Below are 24,747 nucleotides of genomic sequence, written 5' to 3'. Positions count from 1 at the left end.
TTAATTTGCCATTTGTGTTCTTTTGGCAAATACCATAGCCTTAGTCTATTTATGACTAGGGACTCATCTTCGCAGTACTGTGTAAGTCCTTGTAGCGCACTCCTCATACCAACCAATGTCCTTGATAGTATAGCTGCATCGTCAGCATAAAGTAGGATTGAGATGGGTCTGCCTGCTAGCTTAGGCGAATGGAGGTTGGGATTATCCAGAAGGAGAATTAAAAAATTAATTTAGAAATTAATTTAATTAATTTAGAATTAATTTAGAAATCAAATAGAAAAGGAGCAAGGATGCATCCCCCTTCCATGTGGCTACAGGTTCAGGCAGATGACCTTTATTATTGCACTTTACTCTCAGTGAGGTGTTTTCATATAGCATATATTGATAAGATGGAGATGCAATACACATATTAAAGGTGATTTCCAAGTCCTCCTTTAAGTCCTTAAAATTTATTACATAAAAGCAGATAACAATACCTTGTAAGAACATTGTTAAAAATGTTAAGAGCATAGTTGAAACAAACTAATGTGGTAGTTGTCAGCTAAGCCATTGAAACAACAACTGGTGAGAACGAGGTTATACGATAGGAGATGTGAGAAGACAGATTGCCCAGTATGTGAAATGGGGAGGGGAGTTGTAGATTCAAAGGAGCAGTGTACAGAATAACTTGTAAAGAGTGTGGGGAGTTTTATATTGGAGAAACAGGAAGAGAGTTAACCACTAGATTTAAAGAACACTTCACAGATACAAAGTATGTGAAAAAAGAGAGGCCACGGTCAGTACATATGACCAAATATCATGAGGGAATAACAATGCCCATTAAGGTGAATTTATTGGAGGTGGAGCATTGCTTAGTACGAAGAAAGATTAGAGAGGCGATAGATAGATAGATAGATAGATAGATAGATAGATAGATAGATAGATAGATAGATAGATAGATAGATAGATAGATAACCTCAAACCCAGTGTAAATGGCAGGGAAGAGACCATGATACTGGCTACTAAGGAGTATGTAATGTCCTACATTACACAGGCAGACAGCTGTATGACCTTGGTTCCCTTTATCTCCTGTCTTCTCCCTACCCTGCTTACCTCATTTGTTGATTGAAATTACTGCCAGAGGGTGTGTAATTAAAGTTGTGAATATAAGCTGGTGATCCACAGAAGATGGAGGAACAACACTGAGGCTGGTTTTTGATGCCATAATGTTTGTTTTTACTATGCTTTTAACAAGGTATTGTCATCTGCTTTTACATAATAAATTTGAAGGTCTTAAAGGAGTATATAGCATATAGATGAGCAGGAGTAATCGTGGGTCTAAGGAGGTGTTGGGCAGTTTGCTCCAGAGTTGCAATCTAGGGATGGAGTCGAAAGCAGCTTTAAAATAAATAAATGCTGCATAGAGAGGAGGAGGGTTTACCAGCATACTTTTCAGTTAGATGTCATAAAATCAGGGCCTGGCCCAATGTGGACCGCCCAACTCGGAACCCAGCCTGTTCGTCCCTAAGGATATTCTCTTGCTCTGCCCAATCAATAAGCTTGTTACAGAGATGTCTGGCATACATTTCACTAACTATGCTCAGCAAACTTAAAAACTGAATGGAACTTGGGCCTGATTCCAATGTTTTGGTCATGTTCATCAGTCCAACATGTTTTATGCTGTCATCTTATGAATGAATGTGGTGCAAATCCTCCATCAGTAATAAATGTCAAGATGACTCAGTATTATTTCTAGGGCTGTGTGAAGCAGCCTTGATTCAATCTGGGGGCTAATTCAGCCCCCCCCCATGATTCAGGGCTTCTGCGGGAAGGGGTCCCGGCTTTGCATCTTCATCTTAATAGGGCTTGAACTTCTCATCTTTCCTCTCTAGTCTTCATCTTGTCATTCATTCACCTCATCTGTGGACATTACCATCCACTCTGCATACAGTTTTGGCTTACTCCGTTGTCACATATTCTTCCCCATTGATTCCTGCTTTCATTTTCCACCCTTCCTGTATTATCCTTGGACCAGGGTCCTGTAATGTGCTATGCACATGGATGATATCATCATCATCATAAACACACCACTGTATTAATTGCACTATCCCAGAGAACAAATATCCCCGCTTGATCATGACTAGTTCAGCAGCCATTCATGGCACAGTACCAAGCATGTATAAACAGCAGCAGGGGGATAGAGTTCATACATTAAGATGCATGGCAGAGGGATAAATTGTGTTCCTTCCACACCTATAGATTCTTCAGTACATGAGAGAGAAAGAATGGAATTGGTGATGAATGGAGAGAACAATAGTGAAGAGACACTCAGCTTCTAGTACAAAAAGGGAGTACTCAAACACGCAAACCAATCATTTGTACCGTCTAATGGACTCTGTGTGTGTGTGTGTGTGTGTGTGTGTGTGCGTGCGTGCGTGTGTGCGGGCTTTTAGTTTTCCTTGGGATCCACCCTTAGTAGAAGGATGCTCTGATCCCATGTCAGGAGCACTCCTGTAAGGTAAGTTGTCACCAGTTGAACACTGGTCCAGAGTCACCAACCAGATGCAGACACGGCTATAAAACCCTAGAACCATCCAGCTTGAGAATCTCTGACCTGGTGCACCTGGATTCTGCAAACCCCATTTCAGAGCTCTGACTGGGACTTTCCATACAACTTCAGATCGTCCATGTACAGCAGATGGTTGATTTTACTTGATGTTTTAGATGTTTGGTATCTGAGGCCTGTTTTGTTTAGTATTTGTGAAAGTGGGGTCATGGCGATTACAAACAACAGAGGGGATAGTGAGTCCCCTTGGAAAATGCCTCTTCTAATGCTAACCTGTCCAAGTGTCTCGCCATTGATTGTTAACTGTGAACTCCACATGCTCATTGCTTTTTTAAAAATAAATATCTGAATGTTTTTGCTGACACCAGTTGTTTCTAAACATTTTACTATCCATGTGTGAGACAATGAATTGAAGGCTTTCTTGTAGTCAATCCATGCAACACTTAGATTGGTTTTTCTTCTCTTGCAATTTTCTAAAATCATTTTGTCAATCAGCAGCTGGTCTTTTGTGCCTCTGGTGTTCGGGCAATTTCCTTTCTGTTCAACTGGAAGCTGTTTGTTAGTTAATAAGTGTTGCATCACTACATCTGCTATTATTCCAGTTAATAATTTGAACATGGTTGGCAGGCAGGTTATCGGTCTATAATTACTTGGAACTGCACCTTTTGCTGGGTCTTTCATTATGAGATGAGTTTTCCCAGTTGTTAGCCATTGTTCAATATCACTTCCTTGCAAAATGTGATTGAACTGTTTTGATAGTTGTTTATGGAGGCTTGTTAGGTGTTTAAGCCAAAAGCCATGCAGTTCATCGTTGCCTGGAGCAGTCCAATTTTTAATTTTCTTTGCTCTTTCACTTATTAATTCTGGTGTTATTATTAGATCTTGCATTTGTTGGTTACATTTTTTGACCTCTTTCATCCAGTCTGCTTTTTTATTACTGTATAATCTATTGGATTGTCCCATAATTTCCCCCAGAATTGTACTGTTTCTTCTTTATTTGGTATTTCTAGGTTTCTTGCAGTTTCTCCTTCTATGCTTTGGTAGAAACGTCTCTGATTCGACTGGAATTGGAGATTCTGCCTGTGTTCTGGCTTCATATCTGCTAATCTTCTTTGACATTGCTGTTATTTGCTGCTTTATTATTTCCAGGACTTCTCTAATTTTCCTTGAATCTAGGTGTCATTTTTGGATCAGATACTGTTTGGTGTTTTCATTCTTCAGCTTCTTATCTTTCATATCTTTCAATTTACTAGCATCTGATCTAAGCCTGGAGATTTTATTTTCTAAGCTAATCTTCCATTTAGGTGATGTACTACTTTCTTTTTCTACAGGTCTATTGTTATTATTACTATTATTACTATTATTATTACTATTATTTTTTTAAAAAAAACCCATCACAGGATTTGCACATAATATGGAAATTTTTTAAAGGGGGAAAAATTACACACAGGAATTAGGAAATAAAAACACAAACAGAACTATCTGACTAAGATACTGAGTTTACTTTACTTTAGTAGACTAAAGTAAACATACTGAGTATAGTTTAGTAGTTGAAGCAGAGATCTGGGCACCTTTGCTGAAGGAGGACAAATCTTTACAGCATTTCCTTTTGGACATCAGATGAGAAATTATCTTAGCCTCGGCTCAGATATTTATAGGAAGAGGGAAAAGACTCCTCCCTTTTCCAGGGATGGAAAGGTCTTGGATTCAATGAAAAACATCACCTCATCTCTGATCCAAGTGCAATCTGAAGTCCAAGGTCTTAGCAAAACTGAATTTAGGGGTTTGCCTGAGGGGTTTTCCTAAATGGGGTTTTAGATTCACATTATTAATGTAGGCCTGGACTGGAGTGATTGTGAAAAAGGTTGTGCCTGGATTGCTGAATCAATGAAAAGTGAAAAGAGACAGGAGTTGGGCTTCCCCCCCAGAGTGCTCAGTGGGAAGCTGAAATCCGAGATACTCTAGGTCAGTGTTTCTCAACGTTTTTGGAGTCATGGGCAGTACATTATTTATGCGCCGTTTCCAGGACCAGCAGTTAGTAAGGGGGCCACCCCCCTCACCCCCAGGCACCTCCCAAAAACCAATGTCGGGCAGTTCTCTGGAGCTCAATTCCAGGCAACCCTCACTGCTGGATAATGTTTATTTCAAGGAAGTGAAACGAATGTTATCCAGCAGCAAGGGCTGCCTGGAAATGAGCTCCGGAGAGCTCCCAGTGGGGGTTTTGTGTGTATGTAGGGGGTTGATTTTTATTAGTGATGCCTCACGGACCGGTAGCCAATGCCTCGTGGACCGGCACCAGTCCACAGACTGGTGGGTGAGAAACACTGCTCTAGGTGGCACTCCAAAGCCAAATCTGGCATCTGTCAATCCTCCAAACACATTTTCTCAGAAGAGAGAAAATGAAATTTTTTTCAGACACTGAAATGTTAACTGAGTTGACAAATGTCCACATTGCAATAGTGGGAGAGCTGTGCATTTGTTCTGGGGACTATGGGAGTAGATACTGCTGCAACATGTACACTTCTAGCATTGTTGATGCTGAGTGAGAAAAGGATAATGAAACCAGAGCAAATCATACACCACATCTACTGTGGCAAGACCACAGGATCAGAGCTGACCTTCTACAATCTTGCACCCAGTTAAATCTTTTGTAAACCAACATGTTTACTAAAGCATGCATAAATGGGTAGAAGACAATGTACATGAAAAATAATCTTTATTCAAAGAAATCTGTTGTGATGCTTTCCCGCAAATTGGTCCCAGTGGTAAGGTGCTGAAGGACAGCAAATATTTTGTAATGTATTTCACTTGTTTTGTATTGCATATTTCACTGTAGCATGTCGCCCACACAGAAAAATAGGGTTGTATGATTTATAAACAAGTTTGAATAACTCATGATAAGACAATAGATTATCACACCCCTATTGAGAGCAGCAACCTTTCTGCAGGATACTGCACAGATGCCCACAAAATGGTTCTGAAGGCTTTTACCATCTTCTGAAAGCAAGACTGGTATAATGAGTGTTTTGTTTCCTTTGCCTCAAAAACATTTACTGGAAGCTAGTGTGAGTATCAGTTGCCCTGCTTTTGTGGCTACAGCAAAGCAATTTCACTACACAACATCCAAACAATGCATAAAAACCTATTCTATAACAAAGATTAATTTCAGAATCAGGAAATGTGATGCATTCAGTTGCCCATAAAGACTTCCACTAGAAGTAGAAGTTTAGAGATGGTCTGACAATAAAATCAGTTGTTGGGGGTAGGAAATCAGACAGTACACTTTTTTCCAAAGATACACTGATTTAAGCATGCACAGAAAAACTGCAAAAGCTTATGCTTATTTATTTTGCTGAAATGTAATGAGGCGGATACAAAACATGATCTACTCAAAGACTCAGGCTGCAACATGAACAAATGCATATGATGTCAATGCAACCGCCACTGCCAAAGCCATCAAGCCAAAAGAAAAATGGGCACCTTCCCTCCCTTGCCCCAAACACACAAGCCTCGCAAGAGATCAACCAAGAATCAGAACTGAACCAACCCCTCATCTTCATAAAGGTACTTGACAATTCCCCAGAGGATAACAAACAGCATTGGCACACCTAGGAAAAGAGGAAACAAGATATACACAGACAATGAGACACAAAGCAAGAATGCAAGTAGATGATGCAATTTTACAAAATGTAGAACTGCTTCTTTAGTCAGAGCTTGGTTTGCAGGCAGTGTGCATCACTCATTATGCTTGAAGAACATAATTAATTATTTTCAAAATGAATGGAACACTCTCAAAAACATTTCAGAGGCATGATGCCTCTCAATACCAGTTGTAGGGGAGCAACAGGAGAGAGAGCATGCACATACCTCTTGCCTGTGGGCTCTCGAGAGGCATCTGGTGGGCCACTGTCTGAAACAGGATGCTGGACTAGATGGGCCTTGGGCCTGATCCAGCAGGGCTGTTCTTATGTTCATGTTACAGGATTGTGAGCAAGAACAACTGGAATTAATCCAACATGTATAAAGAATTGGATCCATTGAATGTTTTACTGGTAGTTTCAATAGGTAGGCTGAAGTCTGAACCACAATGACTACTAGAAGTCTGACATCTGTGCTTTTATAGGAAATGCACAAAGAGAGAAGAAAATCCAAAGAAACTAAATGCCACATTCTCATAAGTTCTCAAGTGCCATACAATACACAAAACAGTCAGGTGACTTTTAAAAGAGTAACCCAGAAAGGCAACCATACATTTCTGATAGACCAGGAAAATCCAAATTATTATTTTATCAATGTTCTACAGCAATTCTATGCTTCATGATTGTATGCACTGAAAACCAGCTAATTCAGATAAAAAGAAATGAAAGACAGATTATAAAAAGGGATAAAAGTGTTCAGTCACATTGGCAGTGAATTTCTTGTCTGGAATTGTTTGCATGATAAACATGTTCTAGTTACTGAAATGGGATAGATGGAGTTACTGGATCTTTAGGAGAACAGTGATGTACCTTCTTCCAAGCACTGCTCCAACCTTCCCAACAAGTTATAAGAACATCATAACAGCCCTGATGGATAAGGCCCAAGGCCTATCTAGTCCAGCATCCTGTTTCCCACAGTAGCCTACCTAATGCCTCTAGAGGTCCACAAACCAAGAGATTAAGGCATGCCTTCTCTCTTGCCATGCCCCCCTGCAACTGGTATTTGGGGACATCTTTCCTCTGAACCTGGAGATAGCCTACAGTCATCAAAACTGGTAGCCATTGATAGGCTTGTCATCTGTCGTAGACCCTATTACAATAGGTATATTAGTGTTTTAGATTAAAGATGCTCACATAACCAATGCACTGAGCAGTTTAGTTCAGTTCATTCAAACAATGGATGTCAGTTGAACACACATCTACAGCAGGTGCGCAGTGACAGGACATCCTTCTTTCTTAAACTGAATTACAGTGAATTACCTCAAGGAGAATCTACTGAGCCTTCTTACATTCTTTTTCAGATGTACTACAAGTTATACAAATCTGAAATGAGTTAAATGGCTGTCATTTTGGGAGAAGGAATTGTATCAACAATGGGTTAGCTCTCCCTGGAGTCACTGTCAGTGTTCTCTCTAACAGGGATTCCCAGATGCTGTTGACTACAACTTCCAGAATCCCCAGCTGCAATGGCTTTTGCCTGGGGATTATTGGAGTTGTAGTCACAGTCCATAACATCTGAGAATCCATGTTAGAGGGAAGACTGGTCACTGCTACTTTATTTTATTCATTTATTGTTCAATTTTTATACTGCCTTTCATAATGCATTTCAAGGCGGTTTACAAAAGTTAAAATACTATAAAATTATGTAAAAGTTACATTTAAAACCGTAAAAATCAAGTCAACATTAAAACCATAAAACACCAAGAAGCAATTAAAAAGAAACCAACACAAACAAACTTCTAGTAGGTAAAATGCTGAGTAATGCAGTTGTTTTTTTAAAAGCAGCCACAGATGTCACAAAGCAAACATTCACTGGGAGAGCATGCCATAGTATGGAAGCAACAACAGAGAAGGCCCTGTCCTGTGTGCACATTCTAGCCTCTCTCAACATCGGCACATGGAACAAAGGGTCCCCTGACAATCTTGGGTAGGCAGAAACCCTTGGAAGCAGGTAGTTCTTCAGGTATCCAGGGCCCAAACCATTAAGGGCTTTAAAGGTCAAAAACAGCAACTTGAATTAGATCTGGAAACAAATTGGCAACCAGTGCAACTCTTTCAGAACATGTGTAATCTGCTTTGAATGTGCAGTTCCAGAGAGAACCCTGGCAGCTGCATTCTGCACCAGCTGAAGTTTCTGAATATTCTTCAAGGGCAGCCCCATGGAGAGCGCATTACAGTAATCCAGCTGCAACATGACTAAGGCATGGGTAACTGTGACCAGATCTGCCTTCTTGAGAAAGGTCTGCAACTGGCACACTAGCCAAAGCTGTGCAAAGGCACCCCTTGTCACCACCTCCACCTGAGCAGGTGGAGCCAGATCCAGCAACACCCCCAAGCTACACACGTGATCTTTCAAGGGGAGTACAACTCCACCGAGAGCTGGTTGAATCATCCTATTCCAATTGGCTTTCCTACTGACCAACAGCACCTCTTTCTTGTCTGGATTCAGCCTCTGTTTGCTAGCCCACATCCAGCCCATTCAGCCCCCTCTAGCCCCCGGTTCAGTACATCCACTGCTTCCCTAGGATCTGATGTCAGGGAAAGGTAGAGCTGAGTAATCTGTGTATTTATGACACTTCAGCCCAAACCTCCTGATGAACCCTCACCAAACGTGAGGGTTCCGTTCTGGCAAAACCTCACCACTGGCAAATTTGTGGTTGGCGAGGCATTAAGGTCTATGGGACACAGGGGGTTAGGGGAACCATGACTGCAAAGAAAAACAAAAATGGGGGGGGGGAATACAAAAAAGAGCTAAAAATAATTAAAAATCCTGTAATATTGTCAAGAGTCACCAAAAAGAACGAGCAGATTGAACCTCTGGAAATTTTTTGAACAACCCCAAAATCACTCAAAAGGCATTTTAAATCGGCAAGGAACAGCAAAGTCAGCAAGGGTCTAAGAGGAATGAGCAGACTGAACCTCTGAACCCTCAATAATAGCTGGAAACCACCCCTCAATCACTAAAAAAACTTTGACAACCACAGATACTCAGGTCGCAGTTGGGAAGACCTGCTACAATTTCCCATTTATATATACTCAAAACGGTGGTTGGTTGTTAAAACCACAATTGGCGAGGGATGACTGTACTTGAGAGGCTGTTCAGAAGGCTACCATGGTTGATGGTATTGAACGCTGCTGAGAGGTCCAGCAGAACCAACAGGAACGCACTCCCCTCTGTTTAGTTCCCAGCATAGGTCATCAGCCTGGGCAACCAAGGCAGTTTCAGACCCAAACCCAAGGCAAAAGCCAAATTGAAAAGGGTCTAGATAATCCGTATCATCCAAGACCCTTTGCAGCTGCACAGACACCACATGCTCTATCACCCTGCTTAAGAAGGGAGAAGTTGAGACAGGCCGATAATTATCAAAGTTGGTGGAATCAAGGGAGGGCTTTTTTAGTAGTCGTCGTAACATCGCCTGCTTGAGGCTCGATGGCATCTTGTCCTCTCTTAATGAAGCATTAACGATTGGCTCCAACCACCTACCTGTCCCTTCCCTGGCAGATCTTACTAGCCATGAAGGGCAAGGGTCCAGAGCACACAAGGTTGCCCACACACTGCCTAGGATCTTGTCCACTTCCTCAGGCCGCACTAATTGAAAACAATCCATCACAATCAGACCAGATGGTTGCCAAGGCATGTCTCCTGGAACTGCCAAAATCCTGGATTCCAGATCGGTATGCATGCGAGCAATTTTATTTGTGAAGTGACATGCAAACTAGTTGCAGCGGGCTGCTGATGGTTCTTCCCCTGTCACCTGGGGACCTGTGTGAAGCAATGATTTTGCCACACGAAACAGCTCCTCTGGCCTACACTGGGCAGATGCAATGGAGGCAGAGAAAAAACTTTTCTTCACCACCCTCACTGCTATGGAGCAGTCCCTAATAAGGGCTCTAGCACATTATTAGTCAGATTTATTGCAAGTCTTCCTCCAACGTTGTTCTAGCCATGATCCAAGTTGTTTCATCGCCCTACTTCCCTTTGCTGTGACTTGTCTCTTTTCTGTACTGTCCAAAACACACTGCCAAGGAAGGAAATGATGATAGCAGCAGCAAGTGCTGATGAAAGCTGGAAATGGACTCTCTGGCTGACTATAAGAACATAAGAACAGCCCTGCTGGATCAGGCCCAAGGCCCATCTAGTTCAGCATCCTGTTTCACACAGTGGCCCACCAGATGCCGCTGGAAGCCACAGGCAGGAGTTGAGGGCATACCATCTCTCCTGCTGTTACTCCCCTGCAACTGGTACTCAGAGGCATCCTGCCTTTGAGGCTGGAGGTGGCCCACAGCCCTCCGACTAGTAGCTGTTGATAGACCTCTCCTCCATGAAGTTATCCAAACCCTTCTTAAGGCCATCCAGGTTGTTGGCTATCACCACATCTTGTGGCAGAGAATTCCACAAGTAGATTATGCATTGTGTGAAAAAGTACTTCCGTTTGTTGGTCCTAGATTTTCCAGCAATCAATTTCATGGAATGAGACCCTGGTTCTAGTGTTAGAGTGTGTGTGAGAGAAGAATTTCTCTCTATCCACTTTCTCCACACCGTGCATGATTTTATGGAACTCTTATCATGTCTCCCCGCAATCGTCTTTTTTTCTAAACTAAAAAGCCCCAGGTGTTGTAGTCTTGCCTCATAAGAAAGGTGCTCTAGGCCCCTGATCATCTTGGTTGCCCTCTTCTGCACCTTTTCCAGTTCAACAATGTCCTTTTTTAGATGTGGCGACCAGAACTGTACGCAGTACTCCAAGTGTGGTCGCACCATAGCTTTGTTCAAATGCAACACATAACCATGGTTTAGCACTACACAAATTAGCTTTGATTTCTCACGTTTCTTCCTTCACCCTGCTATTAGGGATGTGCATGGAACCGCAGCTGGGCAGCTTGACGCCGGCAGGCATGCTGCTTTAAGGGGGTGCGCATGTGCACCTGGTACTTCGGGCCACTTCTGGCCAAGGAAGGGGCGGCAGGGAGGTACACTGCCACCCTGAAGGTTTTTACCGGCAACAAGTGTCAGTGAGGGGAAAGCAGTAGGAGGAATAAGTTCACCCTCCCCTGCCCTTAAAGCAGCACCCCCGCCGGTGTTGAACTTCGAACCCCTCCCGGTGTTCGAACCTGTTCGGAGAACGTAAAAGGGCCTCCGAACAGGTTTGTGCACATCCCTACCTGCTATAACTTGTCATCGCACCCAGGCCAGCAAACTTGTTTTACACTTGCCCTGCAAACTGGGTCAAACCCTGACTTACATTCCTTATTTCTAGGGCAAGTGCAAAGGTTTGCTGCAAACCAGTAAAGGAACTGCACCATGGAAGCAGTGTACAAGGCTTATTCATAAAGTGCAGATTTATAGCTTGGCATTACATCTTAATTGAACCTGCATTACATCTTAATTGAACCTGTATAACTGAACCTGTATAGCTGTCTTTAAAAGACCTGCATGTACAGAAAGAAGTACATGCTGGGGCTGGTTCATAGGTTCTTGTGTGAATTAGCTAAATGGAGTATCAAGCAGAGTAAGAGGCTTTTTATTGTTATTGTTTCAAATGCATGGTGTAGGGGAATGTGTAGGAGAAATATTTATTATGGCTAGAACTACAGTAGGTGGGAAATTTCAGAAAACAATCTGAAAGCATGATGATGATATCATTTTAACATTCTGCTATGGTGTATTATTCCACAGTCAGCCACTAGAGAAGTAAACCATTATAGAAACAACAAAACAAAGTATGCCACCTGTTAGGAAGGAAAAAACCCATAATAAGATCCAGCATGGTGAAAAGTATTTTAGAAAAGATCTTAAATAATAATGATAATAATAGTTTGGACCATAGGAAGAGGCCCTTGAGACTGCAGAATCACCATTGTTGGAAATATCACCAGAGACACTCAACATCTATCTATTGAGCCAGATGAGCAAGAATTTACTCAGTACAGCTGTGGTGCTGAGGAAATGTATTAGATGTTCCAGCATAGATTACTTTCAAACCCAGGTGCATCTTTAACTCAATGAAACTTTTAAAAATTACTTTGAATGAAACTTTTAAAAATTACTTTGAGTTTTACCTTATTGACTTTGAAAGGAATTAAAGCTATATTAATAAAAGGCTCTTACAATAAAACATGTAAAATGAGACGTGAACACTCAAAAGGAATAGGTTGTATTTCACTAGAGCAAACAGATGTGCAGAGTGATAATTGCTGTGATTTATAGAGGTTTCCATAGCCTGGATAAAAGAGATCTCCAGGTTTTATTGCATTACTTGGACTTGGATTAAGTGGGATCCAATTAATAGGAACAGATCAAACAAAGCCAGCTGCTGTTGAACAACTGTAGTGTTCCAATTATAAGTAAATTCAGGGGAGAAGAACTGGTAATGAGTAGCAGCAATATTGATTGAGAGCCACTTTTTCTCCATCTTATCTGTTCGTTTCTCAGCTGTGGACAGCCGATGACACTTGAGAGATCTGCTGGCGAAGGGATCCTGCTGTGCTTGTTGCTTTTGCTGTGTTTTGTGCCGTTACTCTGTGGGATGCCTCCTATCTTCTGGCTAACTGTAATGACAGGTTGCTTACCTGTAACTTTAGTTCTTCTAGTGGTCATCTGTGTTCTTACACAATTGGGTTTTGCACCTGCGCAGATGCTTCGGAGTCATTCCAGATGAAATTCTTCTCTTTGAAATGGGCGGTAACCCTACCCCCTCTGGTGTAGTACACATGTATCCCGGCATTCCTCCTCAGTCAATCAATCCGGCGACCTAAAAGACTAAGGGGGAGGATGGGTGGGCATGTAATAACACAGACGACCACTAGTAGAACCAAAGTTACAGGTAAGCAACCTGTCGTTCTTCGACGTGGTTTCTGTGCTCAAAATGTTTGGCATATAGCAAGCTGCACCCTGTGCAACTCTTACCTGGAGGTGAGACGTCATGTGAAGAGTGATTGTAAGACTGCAGTGCCAAAGGCAGCATCCCAATGGGAAAGGATGTCCAAGGCTGCATGAAGGAGTGTGGTGATGCCCATGTAGCAGCTTGGCAGATAACATCCAGAGGGATGGCTCTATCGAATGCAGCAGACGCTGCCATGACTTTGGTGGAGTGAGACTTTAGAGGTGAAGGTAGTTGTTTCTTAATGATTTTATAGCACAACATGATAGTTCAGATCACCCAATGAGAGATAGTTTGAGCGGAGGCCTGACAGACACGGCTGTGGCCCGAGTGTGAGAGGAATAAGGCTAGAGAGGAACGCCAGTCCATCGTTCGATGTACGTAGTATGCCAGAGCGTCAAGCATGTGTCAGAGCGTCAAGCATGTGTAGGCGGTGTTGAGCATTGTCCGACAGATTCGGAAAGAACATACGTAGAGTAAGAGGTTGCGAGCAGTGAAAGGAGGAGACAACTTTGGGCAGAAAGGACACATCGGTATGGAGGACCACCTTGTCCTTGTGGAAGATCAGTTAAGGCAAATCTACATGGAGGGCACTGTGCTTGTTGACTCTGTGAGCAGAAGTAATGGCCACCACAAAGGCTTCCTTGCAGGAAGGAGATCAGAGGAGGAAGCCAGGGTTTCAAACAGGGGGCCCATCAAGCAGGTATGATGCCTATCAACGAGGGAAAGATCCCAGGAGGGGGCCATAACTGGGGCATCTGGGTAAAGGTGGAAGAGGCCCTTCAAGAAGCATTTAATGGTAGAGTCTCAGAACCAAGATGCAGAAGTAGGAGGGAAGTGGGCAACAATGGCAGCTAGATGTCCTGAAGGATGACATCTTCAAGCCCAACTCTGTCAGGGAGATGAGGTAAGTACAGACATGTTGAGCAGAGTAAGTCTCCGGGGAGGACCCTCTGGAGATCGGGAACTTCAGAAAGCATGTCAATTTATGGTGATAGGATTTTATCGTTATAGGTTTGCATGAAGCTGCAAGGACGAGCTGGAGATTCTGAAGAAAGGTGGCTTGATCCATCATGCTGTGAGGCAGAGGACACTGGGATGTAGCAGCTGACTGGTCTGTTGAAGGTGAGGGAAGGTGGCAGTATTTGTAGGTCGAGAGGCTCAAGAAGCAGGAGAACCACAGCCTTCTGGGCCACCATGGGGTGATGAGGATGTACTCCGGCTGGTCTTGTAGGATTTTCAGTAGGATCCTGGGGATCAAAGGAAAGAGAGCTTTGAGAGTTTGGCAATGTAGCCATTCGTGAGAGGTGACTCCCGCTCTCCTGAGTATGTTCACTTGAGTGTTGGCAATGCCACAAAAATGAATTGCCCCGGGTATGACTGAATGCTGGACGCACCAATGCCAGATATCCATGGTCAGGTGAAGAAGGGAAGTTGAGGTCATACCACCTTGCCTGTTGAGGTAGGATTTTGTCCATTTGAATGGTGATGGTAGAACAAGTGAGAAGTGAGAGGAAATCGTGGATTGGGGGCATTGCACTCCATCTCAGGGTCAAAGGATTCCACCGTTGCTTGTTGGTCTTGGTCTAAGTTTTCAGTAGTGCGTTCTATTTATTGTAGAGGCAGAGCCTGTTGTTTCAGCAGAGCTAGGGAAGTAGTTCTTAGTGGTGGAAAAGGAGGCTCTTGGGCCTCAGATTCCTGTCCAATAGCAGACTGTTTGGTAGAGGAAGGTAGTGGTCTACCCCTGTCAGGACGAGCCCTGATGGATGACGAAGGAGGAGAATGAGAGCGGTCCCTAGGGGCAGCCACATAGTCCCATTGGTCCAGCTGGGCCTGGCACTGGGGATAGCCTCTAGCGGGAGGAATCCACATGGTGTCATAAAGATCCCATTGTCTCTGGCGGTATGAGGGTTCTGGTTGGTAAGATCAATAGGCAGGCCTCTTGTCCAAATTAGAGTAGTATTGCTCAATGTAAGACTGTTGCCTGTGGTTGGCTGAGTGAAAGGTAGAGGGGCCCGCTTCGGTAGGAGCCCTGTTGAACCATGGGTAGAGTGAAGAATTTGGCTTTGAAATCAGGTTCATAACAGTGCTGCTCTTGGTTGTCTTTGATGTTCAATGCATCCTTGGAATCATAAGAGATGTCCTCTGTCTCTGAATGAATATAATGAGGATCTTCAGTTTTGCGGTCCTCAGTATCGAGGCCTTCTTCAACATCAAAGATCTCTTCAGTATAGAGGCAATTTCTTCTTCGGTATCAAGGCAATTGCCAGCCTCTTCGGGATCAGGGTCCTGTTTGGGATTGAGTGTCAGATTCGACTGTATTAGTATCGGTTCAGACTATAAAGCCACTTTATGCTTCTTTTTAGGTTTAACTGAGGGCTCCTGGGTGGAAAGCTTTTGTTTAATGGGTTGAGGTTCTTGTGCAGGCTGCCGAGACTTCTTCTTCTTTTTCTTTAATAGAGAATAGGAGCTGGTCAGGCCTGAAGGACCAGGAGCTGATGTAGCAGAGCCTGTAGCCAAGGCAGTAGAGTCCGTCAGGGTCAAAGCACCCATTTTAGGAGCTGTAGCCTCTGAGGTTTGCCAGGGAGTGGGAGCACATGTGTCCCCAATGGAGGTGGCAGAGGAGGGAGGCTGTAAGCCTATGTCTGACGGGGAGAGAATTCACCACCTGCATCCTCAAGATTTTAGAAGGGATTGTTGCCACTTGAGAGGACTTGAAAGCTTGTTCCCAAAGTCAAGATCAAAGGTGGGAGGTGCAATTCTTCCTAGCTTGTTTGGTAAATCACAGTGGGAACAAGAGTCAATCTTGTGGGCCTTGTCAAGTCAAAACAAGCTGCGGCTGTGTCCATCCGTGAAGGGGAGTTTAGCCCTGCACCAGACACAAAACTTAAAAGTGACCTTACTGGCCATTAGAGAGCTAGAAGACCAAGAGTTCGTGCCCTAACCAGCGGGGGGGGGCAACACGAAGAAGCAAATAAGAATGCAAAAGGAAAGGCAGATCAAACTGAACTAAAAGGGAAGAGAGAAGGAAGAGTAAAAACCATGCAGGGAAATAAGAAGGGTTTTTCCACCCGCCCACCTCGGAACAGTTCACAGAAGTATTCATCTGTCAGTGGATGAAGAAAGACTGAGGAGGACTGCCAGGACACATGCGTACTACACCAAAGGGGGTGGGCCTACCACCTATTTCAGAGAGAAGAATTTCAGCTTGGAAAGACTCCGATGAGGTCTCTGCCCAGGTGCAAAGCCCAATCATGTTGAGCACAGAAAGCACATCGAAGAACAAACTTTTCACCTGGGTCTACTGCAAGGACGACAAGCTGGCAGCCATTGCACCTATAAAGGCAAGGGCTGTGCTGGGGGCACAGCCAGTGCAGCTGATGGTGGGCTGCCAGGTGGGCCACCTATAGGTGGCCACCAAAGCTGACTGCCAAAGGGGGCTGGCCTTTGGGGGCGGGCTTGGGGGGTAGGGCAGAGGGCCGAGGCAAGTTATGCTGCTACTCTAAAAACTTGTCTATTTTTGTATAAATTGATAAGCTGGCAATGCAATACACATATTTAAGGTGACTCCCAAGTACTCCTTTAAGACCTTCAAATTTATTATGTAAAAACAGACAACAATACCTTGTAAAAATGTTGTTTAAAATGTTGTTAAAAGCACAGTAAAAACAAACAAACAAACAAATGTTACAGTGTCAAACGCCAGCCTCTGTTGTTCCTCCATCTTCTGTGGATCACCTGCTTATATTATTCACAGCTTTAATTACACACACTGGCAGTAATTTCGATCAATACATGAGGTTAAAAGGTGTGTGTGTGTGTGGGGGGGGGAGAAAACAAGAGATAAAGGGAACCAAAGTCATACAGCTGTGTGTCTGTGTTCCTATATTACATACTCCTCAGTAGCCAATATACTTCACAGTCTCCTTTAACTCTTCCCTGCCATTTACACTGGGTTTGAGTGTATCTATATCTATTGCCTTTCTAATCTTTCTTCATACTAAGCAATGTTCCACCTCCAATACTTCTCTATTTGCTAGATTTTATGCAGGTATGTGTTTTGGTGTACTTTTAAGGTAACAGCCTATACTTTGCATGATGCATACAGTCACCATTAATCAAGATTTCTAATTGATTACCTCATCAGCAGCATGCCAATATTTTACTACCAGCAATTAGGGATGTGCACGGTTCCACCAGTTCGAAGTGGAGGGGTTGATTTTAAGGGAGGGGGGGTGCACTTACCCCTCCCTCTGTTTCCCCACTGCCAGCGCTCCGTTAGTAAAGGGTCTGGCAGAGCGGCAGTGTACCTTGACAGGAGTTATGCTGACATCCCAACAGGCCCTTTGCTAATGGAGTGTCGGCAGTGGGAGGGGGAGAGTTATGTGTTCCCTCCCCCATCCTTCAAGTCAACCCCCCCACCTTCGAACTTCCCCTGCCCAGTTCCGTGCACATCCCTATCAGTAACAGGCAATGAATTCCTTGGATCTTTAAACCATGTTGCCTGCAGTCTTGCCTGATTTTAGTTAGGGACTTGGCAAAACGAATAGTTCTCAATGACTGTGACCTCCCACCCCACCCCGGTTTATCTGAAAGGATGTGGGCTAGGACCTACTACAACTACTCCTACTGCAGGAGTATGTTAGAGAGAGGAAAACAGTCAGTTTGCAGATGTCCATAGACTGGATGCATCAGAAATGCATTTGAATGAATTAAGATACAGACCGAAAGCTGAGAATTTCCAGCTGGAGTTAGCCAAAACACATGACAATGGTGCACAAGTTGCTTTCTAGGGATTGATGAAGAGTCAGCTATTTCTTTGTCTGCCGAAGGAGTGTCTCTTGCTTTCAGTATGCTGCTTGTATATTTGTAAATAAAACAAATATTATGAAAGGAGCACCATAAGTCTCCAGAACTTTCTCATCCCAAAGAGAATAAACCCTATAATCCTGACCCTAGAACTTTATAGCTCAAAAGGTAGAGTATAATACTACAGCCCCAAAAGAGATGGCAACCATATATTCCCAGCGCAGCTACAAACGCCTTTGAAGGCAAGCTGGTAATAGTATTAAAATCCAGCACAGAATCTCAGCAAGGACTACCTCAGGCCATTACTTTAATCTTTGTAAACCTAATTATGTATAACTTCTTCTCTGTGCAATTTGTATTGACACATCTTCATGTGATTTATAGAAAAGTCAAAAAATTGTATATCCTATGTGATTTGATTTTACAACTCCCTAAGGGTTTCCTCAAAATAGATTTTGCAGTTATATTGTCTTGCCTTGGTCTTCGGTTATGTCTAAGTCTAGTCTAGATCCAGTCCTCTGACTGACCTTTTGAAGTCATGTTGATTATATCACTAATTCACTATAGTCTTTAGGTGGTGTCTGTAACGTTTCTTTTTGCTATTAAAGTTACAAGGTAGTTTCCAGCTCTCAAATGGGGAATGCTGTGGCATGTGGCAATCCAGAATCAACACTTCCCCTTGGTTTGCTTACATTTGGACTAGCAACCTTACAGCTTTCACACCAGGCAGTAATACAGAGCCCAAAAGGTAGTTTGTATAGCAATATATTTATACTACAGAAGAGCAATTAGTTGGCTAATACTAGTAAATCTGACTATTTTAGAAGGGCAGAAATAGGCCTTTTCTTCCAGTATAAAAATCACTAGTAGAAACTCTAGCAGATGTTGTACTTGGAAGGATATCGTTGGTCAGATCACCACTTAGATTTGCAGCTGGCTCACTGGTGAGGCCAGGTGAGGCAGCCACTTTGGCAGCAGATTGGCAGAGGTGGTGGGCAGCCTTTCCTGGTGGCAATGCACCAGTTGCAGTCACCCTCATCCTCCACTCCTGAAGCTTTCAAAAAAGCAGCAACACACAATGCAGTGATTCCCACTAAAGGGCTGGTAACTAGTGAAGAACAGTGTAGCTTATTTTAAGAAAGACTTTAATGTGTGTCTCTTTGACAACTATTGGATAAGAGGAGTAGATAGATAATAGGGAAACGGATAATGGGAAGAGGACATTTCTGATCATTCCTCTTCTATTATACAAGGCCAAAGAGTGGCTCCTGGATCCTTTCCAGTCAGGCTTCCTGTACCATTCTGTTGTAGTTGACAACATGTTATACTAGCCCCATATCATTTGTAAAAGGAGACCGAGGAAAATAAAATTATCTCAACCGAGGGAAGGAAATGTTAATTTATTTCTTTTGTGGGGGCTGTAGCAGTTCCCTTGCTGCCAGCACAGCTGGATATAAAAATAATACAAGAGAAGGTGTTTGGATATTTATTAATCTCCCCTCACCCCTCACAATCTTTATTGCCTCAAAATTGTGTTGTCACAACATTCCTCCTATTCAGATGTTGTCACCAAAAATGGTTGCTATTGATACATCATCCTGTTACTTCCACTTGGAATGGAAGTGGTTTTCTTTATCTAGTCCAGCATCCTGTTTCACACAGTGGCCCACCAGATGCCTCTGGGAAGCCCAAAGGCAAGAGCTGAGGATATGCCCTCTCTCCTGCTGTTGCTCCCCTGCAACTGGAATTTAGAGGCATCTTCCGCCTCTGACGCTGGAAATGGCCTATAGCTCTCAGACTAGGTCTGTTCTCCATGAATTTATCTAAACCCTCTTAAAGCCATCCAGGCTGTGGCTGTCACCACATCTTGCATCAGAGAATTCCATAGGTTAATTATGCATTGTGTGAAAAAGTACTTCCTTCTGTCGGTCCTAAATTTCTTGGCAAGTTTCATGGGATGACCCGTGGTTCTAGTGTAATAAGAGAGAGAGAAAAATTTCTCTCTATCAACTTTGTCCATACCATGCATGATTTTATAGACCTCTATCACATCTCCCCTGTTATCTTTTTTCCCCCTAAACTAAAAAACTCCAGGTGTTGTAGCCTTGCCTTGTAAGGAAGGTACTCTAGGCCCCTGATCATCTTGGATGCCCTCTTCTGCACCTTCTCCAATTCTATAATGTTCTTTCTGAGGTACGGTGACCAGAAATGTACAAAACAGTACTCCAAATATGGCCACACCATAGTTTTGTATAAGGGCACTATAATATTAGCAGTTTTATTTTCAATCCCCTTCCTAATGGGGGGATTCCTAATAAATAAAGAATGATTCAATTTATATACTGTATTAGCTGCCCCGATTTCTCTATTTGATATTATATCTCTATAAAAGACACACATACATGTTTGTATACATACACTCAAATGCAGATGATACTTGGTAGGTTTCTTGAATCACCACCATGGCCTCCAGTACACAACTCCACCACAGAGTTCTGTAATGTTGTTATGTTAATTACTTTTATGGACAAGGCATTTGAGAACACTGATCTCTACAGTAGCTGTAAGTGAATATTAATAGGACTTTGTTACTTTATTGGCTTTTCCTCTTTATGTGCACAGCTTGTGTATAGTATTGTGTAGAATAGACATCCTTGTGGGAAGGACATAAATTTGCTAAATGTTTCCTTCTATATGATCTCTCCATGCACAACATGTTACCCCTAAGCAGTGTTGTTTCAGGAAGAGAAATTGGCTGATTAGGTCCAAATGCTTCTGCAACTAGAAATATCCTGGAAGAACTATTGCTATTTTCAATTATGTGTTATGACTAATAAAGCAAAGGGAAATGCTACTAGGTTTCTTCAACTCTGCGGTGCATAAACAATTATTTCACAAACAGCCACTCAACGATGTCTACATTGCAAATGCAACCCAGGTTATGTTCCATATCCCTGCTGCATGGATAGGACTAGGCTGTGCACAGGGGCCTAGTAGTAGTGTGCAAGGTTCGGTTCGGGCACAATTGAAAAGCCCTCTGGACTGGTTCGGCATTCCAGCGGTCCGGAAGGGCGGGGGAGTGTCTCTTTAAGGGGGGTGGTAGTACTTCCCTCCCCCCCGCTGCTCTTCCCCCTCCAGCGCTGGTTCTTTAAAAAATCTTCTTGGGGCGGCAGAGTTCATCCCTGCTGCCCCTGCCCCCGTCGTCGTCCTTTAAGCCTGAAACAGAGCAGAGCTAGCGGCGCGCATGTGCCCTTCGTGGCGTGAGCCGAGTGACGTATGCGGCGTGCGTGCGCCAGCGGCGGAGATGAGTGTGTGTGCCACGAAGGGCGCATGCGCGCTGCTAGCTCTGCTCTGTTTCAGGCTTAAAGGACAACGATGGGGGCAGGGGTGGCAGGGAGAAACTCTGCTGCCCCAAGAAGATTTTTAAAAGAACCAGCGCCGGAAGGGGAAGAGCGGCGGGGGGGGGAGTACTACCACCACCCCTTAAAGAGAGACTCCCTCCAGTGCCGGACCACGCTTCTGTGGTTCCGTGCACATCCCTAGGGCCTAGACAGAAAATCTTGGGAACACCAAATGCTTTCCAGATACTGGCTGCTACTTCTGAAGGCATACTTGGAAAGCAAGTGTGATTTCTTTTTTCTGCACTATTGTGGGCTGTTCAGACAGTGGGGCTATTCACACGACCTACCAGGAGGGTGGGCGGGGGAAAGCTTTGCAAACCTTTCCTTCCCCTGACAACCATCCTGTGTTTGATGGGAACATGCTCTGCACTCCCACACAATCTGTGCAGCACAGAACACTCTGAGACTGGGACTCACTATCCCAGCCTCCGGGTATCCCACAGTGCACCTATCTCTATGTCAGCAAGAGCTGCAAGTAGCCAGCGCTGATACATGAGCCTCAGCTAAGAGCTGGGCACTGGATAAGAGGGACTTGCATACTGATGAGAGAGAGAGAGAGAGAGAGAGAGAGAGAGAGAGTTATTATACAAATACGACAAATATTTATATTAATATTTATATGAATATATTCAACTGAGTTAAACTTGTAACAAACGCTACAGCTCTCTTAAGTTAGTAAACAAATAAAATGGCTATTGAGTTATTTGAGTTATAGAAGTTGTACTCCAGGTTTAGATGGGCACTTGTGCAAAGTTTTAAGGGTGGTATCAGAATACTGGTTTTTTAAAGTCTCAAACACTATTAATTCTTAACATTTTCTTTGCCTATTTCATTGCTGACACACACTGGGTTAATGTTTTCAATGAGATTTCTACAATGGCCAAGTTCTCATTCCTGAGTAGTTACAGGCAATTCAGAACACATCAGTGTATGTGGTGAATTAGGAGCATTTGCTCTACTGCGCATTAATTTACACTTATTAATGCTAAGTCTCATCAGTTATTCTGTTGCCCAGTGAACCAGTTGAGAGAGATCCTTTGGGATCTCTCTGCAGTCCGTGTTGGTTTTTACTCCCCTAAATACTAACGTATGATCTACACTTGGCTAGCTCTCCACAACATGTTTTCCTTATATACAGACCACCATGGCCCTTTAGCTATAGATTTATTATTTATTATTATTATTATTATTATTATTATTATTATTATTATTAATTTGATTTCTATACCGCCCTTCCAAAAATGGCTCAGGGTGGTTTACAAAGAGAAATAACAAACAAATAAATAAGATGGCTCCCTGTCCCCAAAGGGCTCACATTCTAAAAAGAAACATAACACACATACCAGCAACAGTCACTGGAAGTACTGTGCTGGGGGTGGATAGGGCCAGTTACTCTCCCCTTGCTAAATAAAGAGAATCACCATGGTAAAAGGTGCCTCTTTGCCCAGTTAGCAGGTGTGGCCATAAATTCAAGGAGGACCTGGTGACCTGGGCAAGGAGTGCCTTTGGCATCTCCCTCACCCACCACCCATCCCCATCCAAATGGCCAGTTTAGCAGTGCTATGATTAGTTTACCAGCTTGGTGTCTCCTTCAGGTAGAAGCCCTGGGTGACTACCTAGTTTGTCCACCCCTATGGCTGGCCTGGCTGTGAATACCAGCACCAAAGCTGCACATGTCATAACATCTAAGAAGTGCTGCCTCGTGCATGGAAATGGAGTTCAGTTGCATAAGTGCAGCCCTGTTCACACTAATGTTTTCACACATTTTAATGGTTGTGAACACTAATTGGGTTTGGACACCTTTTAGGTGACATGACTATTTAAGTGATTCCTTGGTGGGTGCCAGTCAGTTGGGAGTTTTCAAGGCCTATCTATAGCTCAGATTGTTGAACCAATGTAATACTATTTTTTAAAAAAAATTGTGGGGGAAGGATCTAAGGAATTATAAACTTTTATTCCAAACAGCAGTGGTAAGAGCTTCATAAAGGTTTAGAACAGTTAAAAAAACATGAAAACGAGCAGAAGTCAATATGGCGTCTGCACAGGTGAAGAACAGAGCATTTCAGGCAACGGCATCAAGAAAGGCATCAAGGGCTGTGGTGGCCATGTGGGAAGGCAAAGGCTTTTTGGGATATGATATATAACGAGTTGAAGAAAATCTTTAAAGAGACATTTCCTAAGAGGCCAGAATCCTTCCTGCTGGGAATAACTCGAGAGTTCTCCAGAAGAAATTTAACATTTGTTATGTATGTAACCATGGCAGCCAGGATAGTATATGCGCAGAAATGGAAAGACACTAAAATGCCCTCAAAAGAAGACTGGTTGATAAAAATTTTGGAATATGCTGAGATGGCAAAGCTTACAGCAAAGAGACGAAAATTTGTAATGTTTTAAAGAAGATTGGGAACTATTTTTTGCTTTACTTAAAGAATTATTTTTCCAATATGGACTTTTCAGTAGGGTTTGAAATATAGTAACAACAGCAGGCTGGGCTGAGTAAAATTGAGTAGCATGATGAGTATGTATGTTTTGAATTATTATAGCAACAGTTTATATGTATAGTTATTGTGAACTGTGCAGATAAGCAAGCAGGAAGTCAATAATTACTTATGTAGAAAACCAATAAAAATTTAAAATGGAAAAAAAAAAAAAGAAAGGCATCAAGGGCAAAAGGGAAATTGCAGGAACAAAGAGGTCAAAGACCACTGCCAGAGGTGCTCAAAGGTGACTTTTCTTCTTGGGCACAGAGATACCATGAACTTGACCTATTTGCCATTTTCTTGATTCATTATATCTATGTAAACTGCTTTGGGAACTTTTGTTGAAATACAGTACATAAATATTAATAGTATTAGTCATTTGCACAAGACAGGCACGAACACAATTAAGCACAGTCTGGTAAAAAGATTTTTAAGTTATATATTCTAATTAACAGTTATGTAGTTGAACACTTGAATAGCATTTGACTTAATATTTAAGCTGGTTGATTAGCTTCAAAACCTTTTCAGTTGATACTGACCCTTTGTTTACGAAAACAGGAAAAGGTAGTAAAAAGCAAAGTAACAATGTTGGCAGATGAATGGTGAGTAGATGTTTATTTATTATTTATTTATTACATTTCTAAACCGCCCCATCCAAAGGCTGTGGGAGGTGTACAACAAATTTAAAAAGACATACAAACACATACCATTTAAAACACAGTGCTAAAAACAATATAAAAACAATTCAAAAATAATTAAATCAATTTAAACCTAATTAAAATACTTTAAAAACAAATTTACAAACTTTGGAAGGTCAGGCAAGGTAAGTTTTTAGGGCTCTCTTAAAGGCCGACATTGAGCCTAAACTGCGGATATCTGCTGGGAGTGCATTCCATAGGTTAGGAGCAGCTACAGAGAAGGCCTGGCTCTGAGTCG

The 24,747-nt window shown here is 42.8% G+C and overlaps 1 protein-coding gene across 3 annotated transcripts in view; it reads right to left on the bottom strand.

The window, feature by feature from the left end:
* Nucleotides 1–24,747, bottom strand: part of GLP1R (glucagon like peptide 1 receptor) — a 186,105-nt gene that overhangs the window by 34,888 nt on the left and 126,470 nt on the right. For all 3 annotated transcript variants that reach the window (XM_053305257.1, XM_053305263.1, XM_053305267.1), the window contains exon 10: nt 6,093–6,153. In XM_053305257.1, the coding sequence (XP_053161232.1) occupies nt 6,093–6,153 (61 nt within the window). The remainder of the gene's footprint in view (nt 1–6,092; nt 6,154–24,747) is intronic.

This window comes from Hemicordylus capensis, chromosome 1, assembly GCF_027244095.1.
Source record: "Hemicordylus capensis ecotype Gifberg chromosome 1, rHemCap1.1.pri, whole genome shotgun sequence".
Lineage (NCBI taxonomy): Eukaryota > Metazoa > Chordata > Lepidosauria > Squamata > Cordylidae > Hemicordylus > Hemicordylus capensis.
The sequence above is the reverse complement of the archived record's forward strand: the minus strand, read 5'-3'. Positions and strand labels throughout refer to the sequence as shown.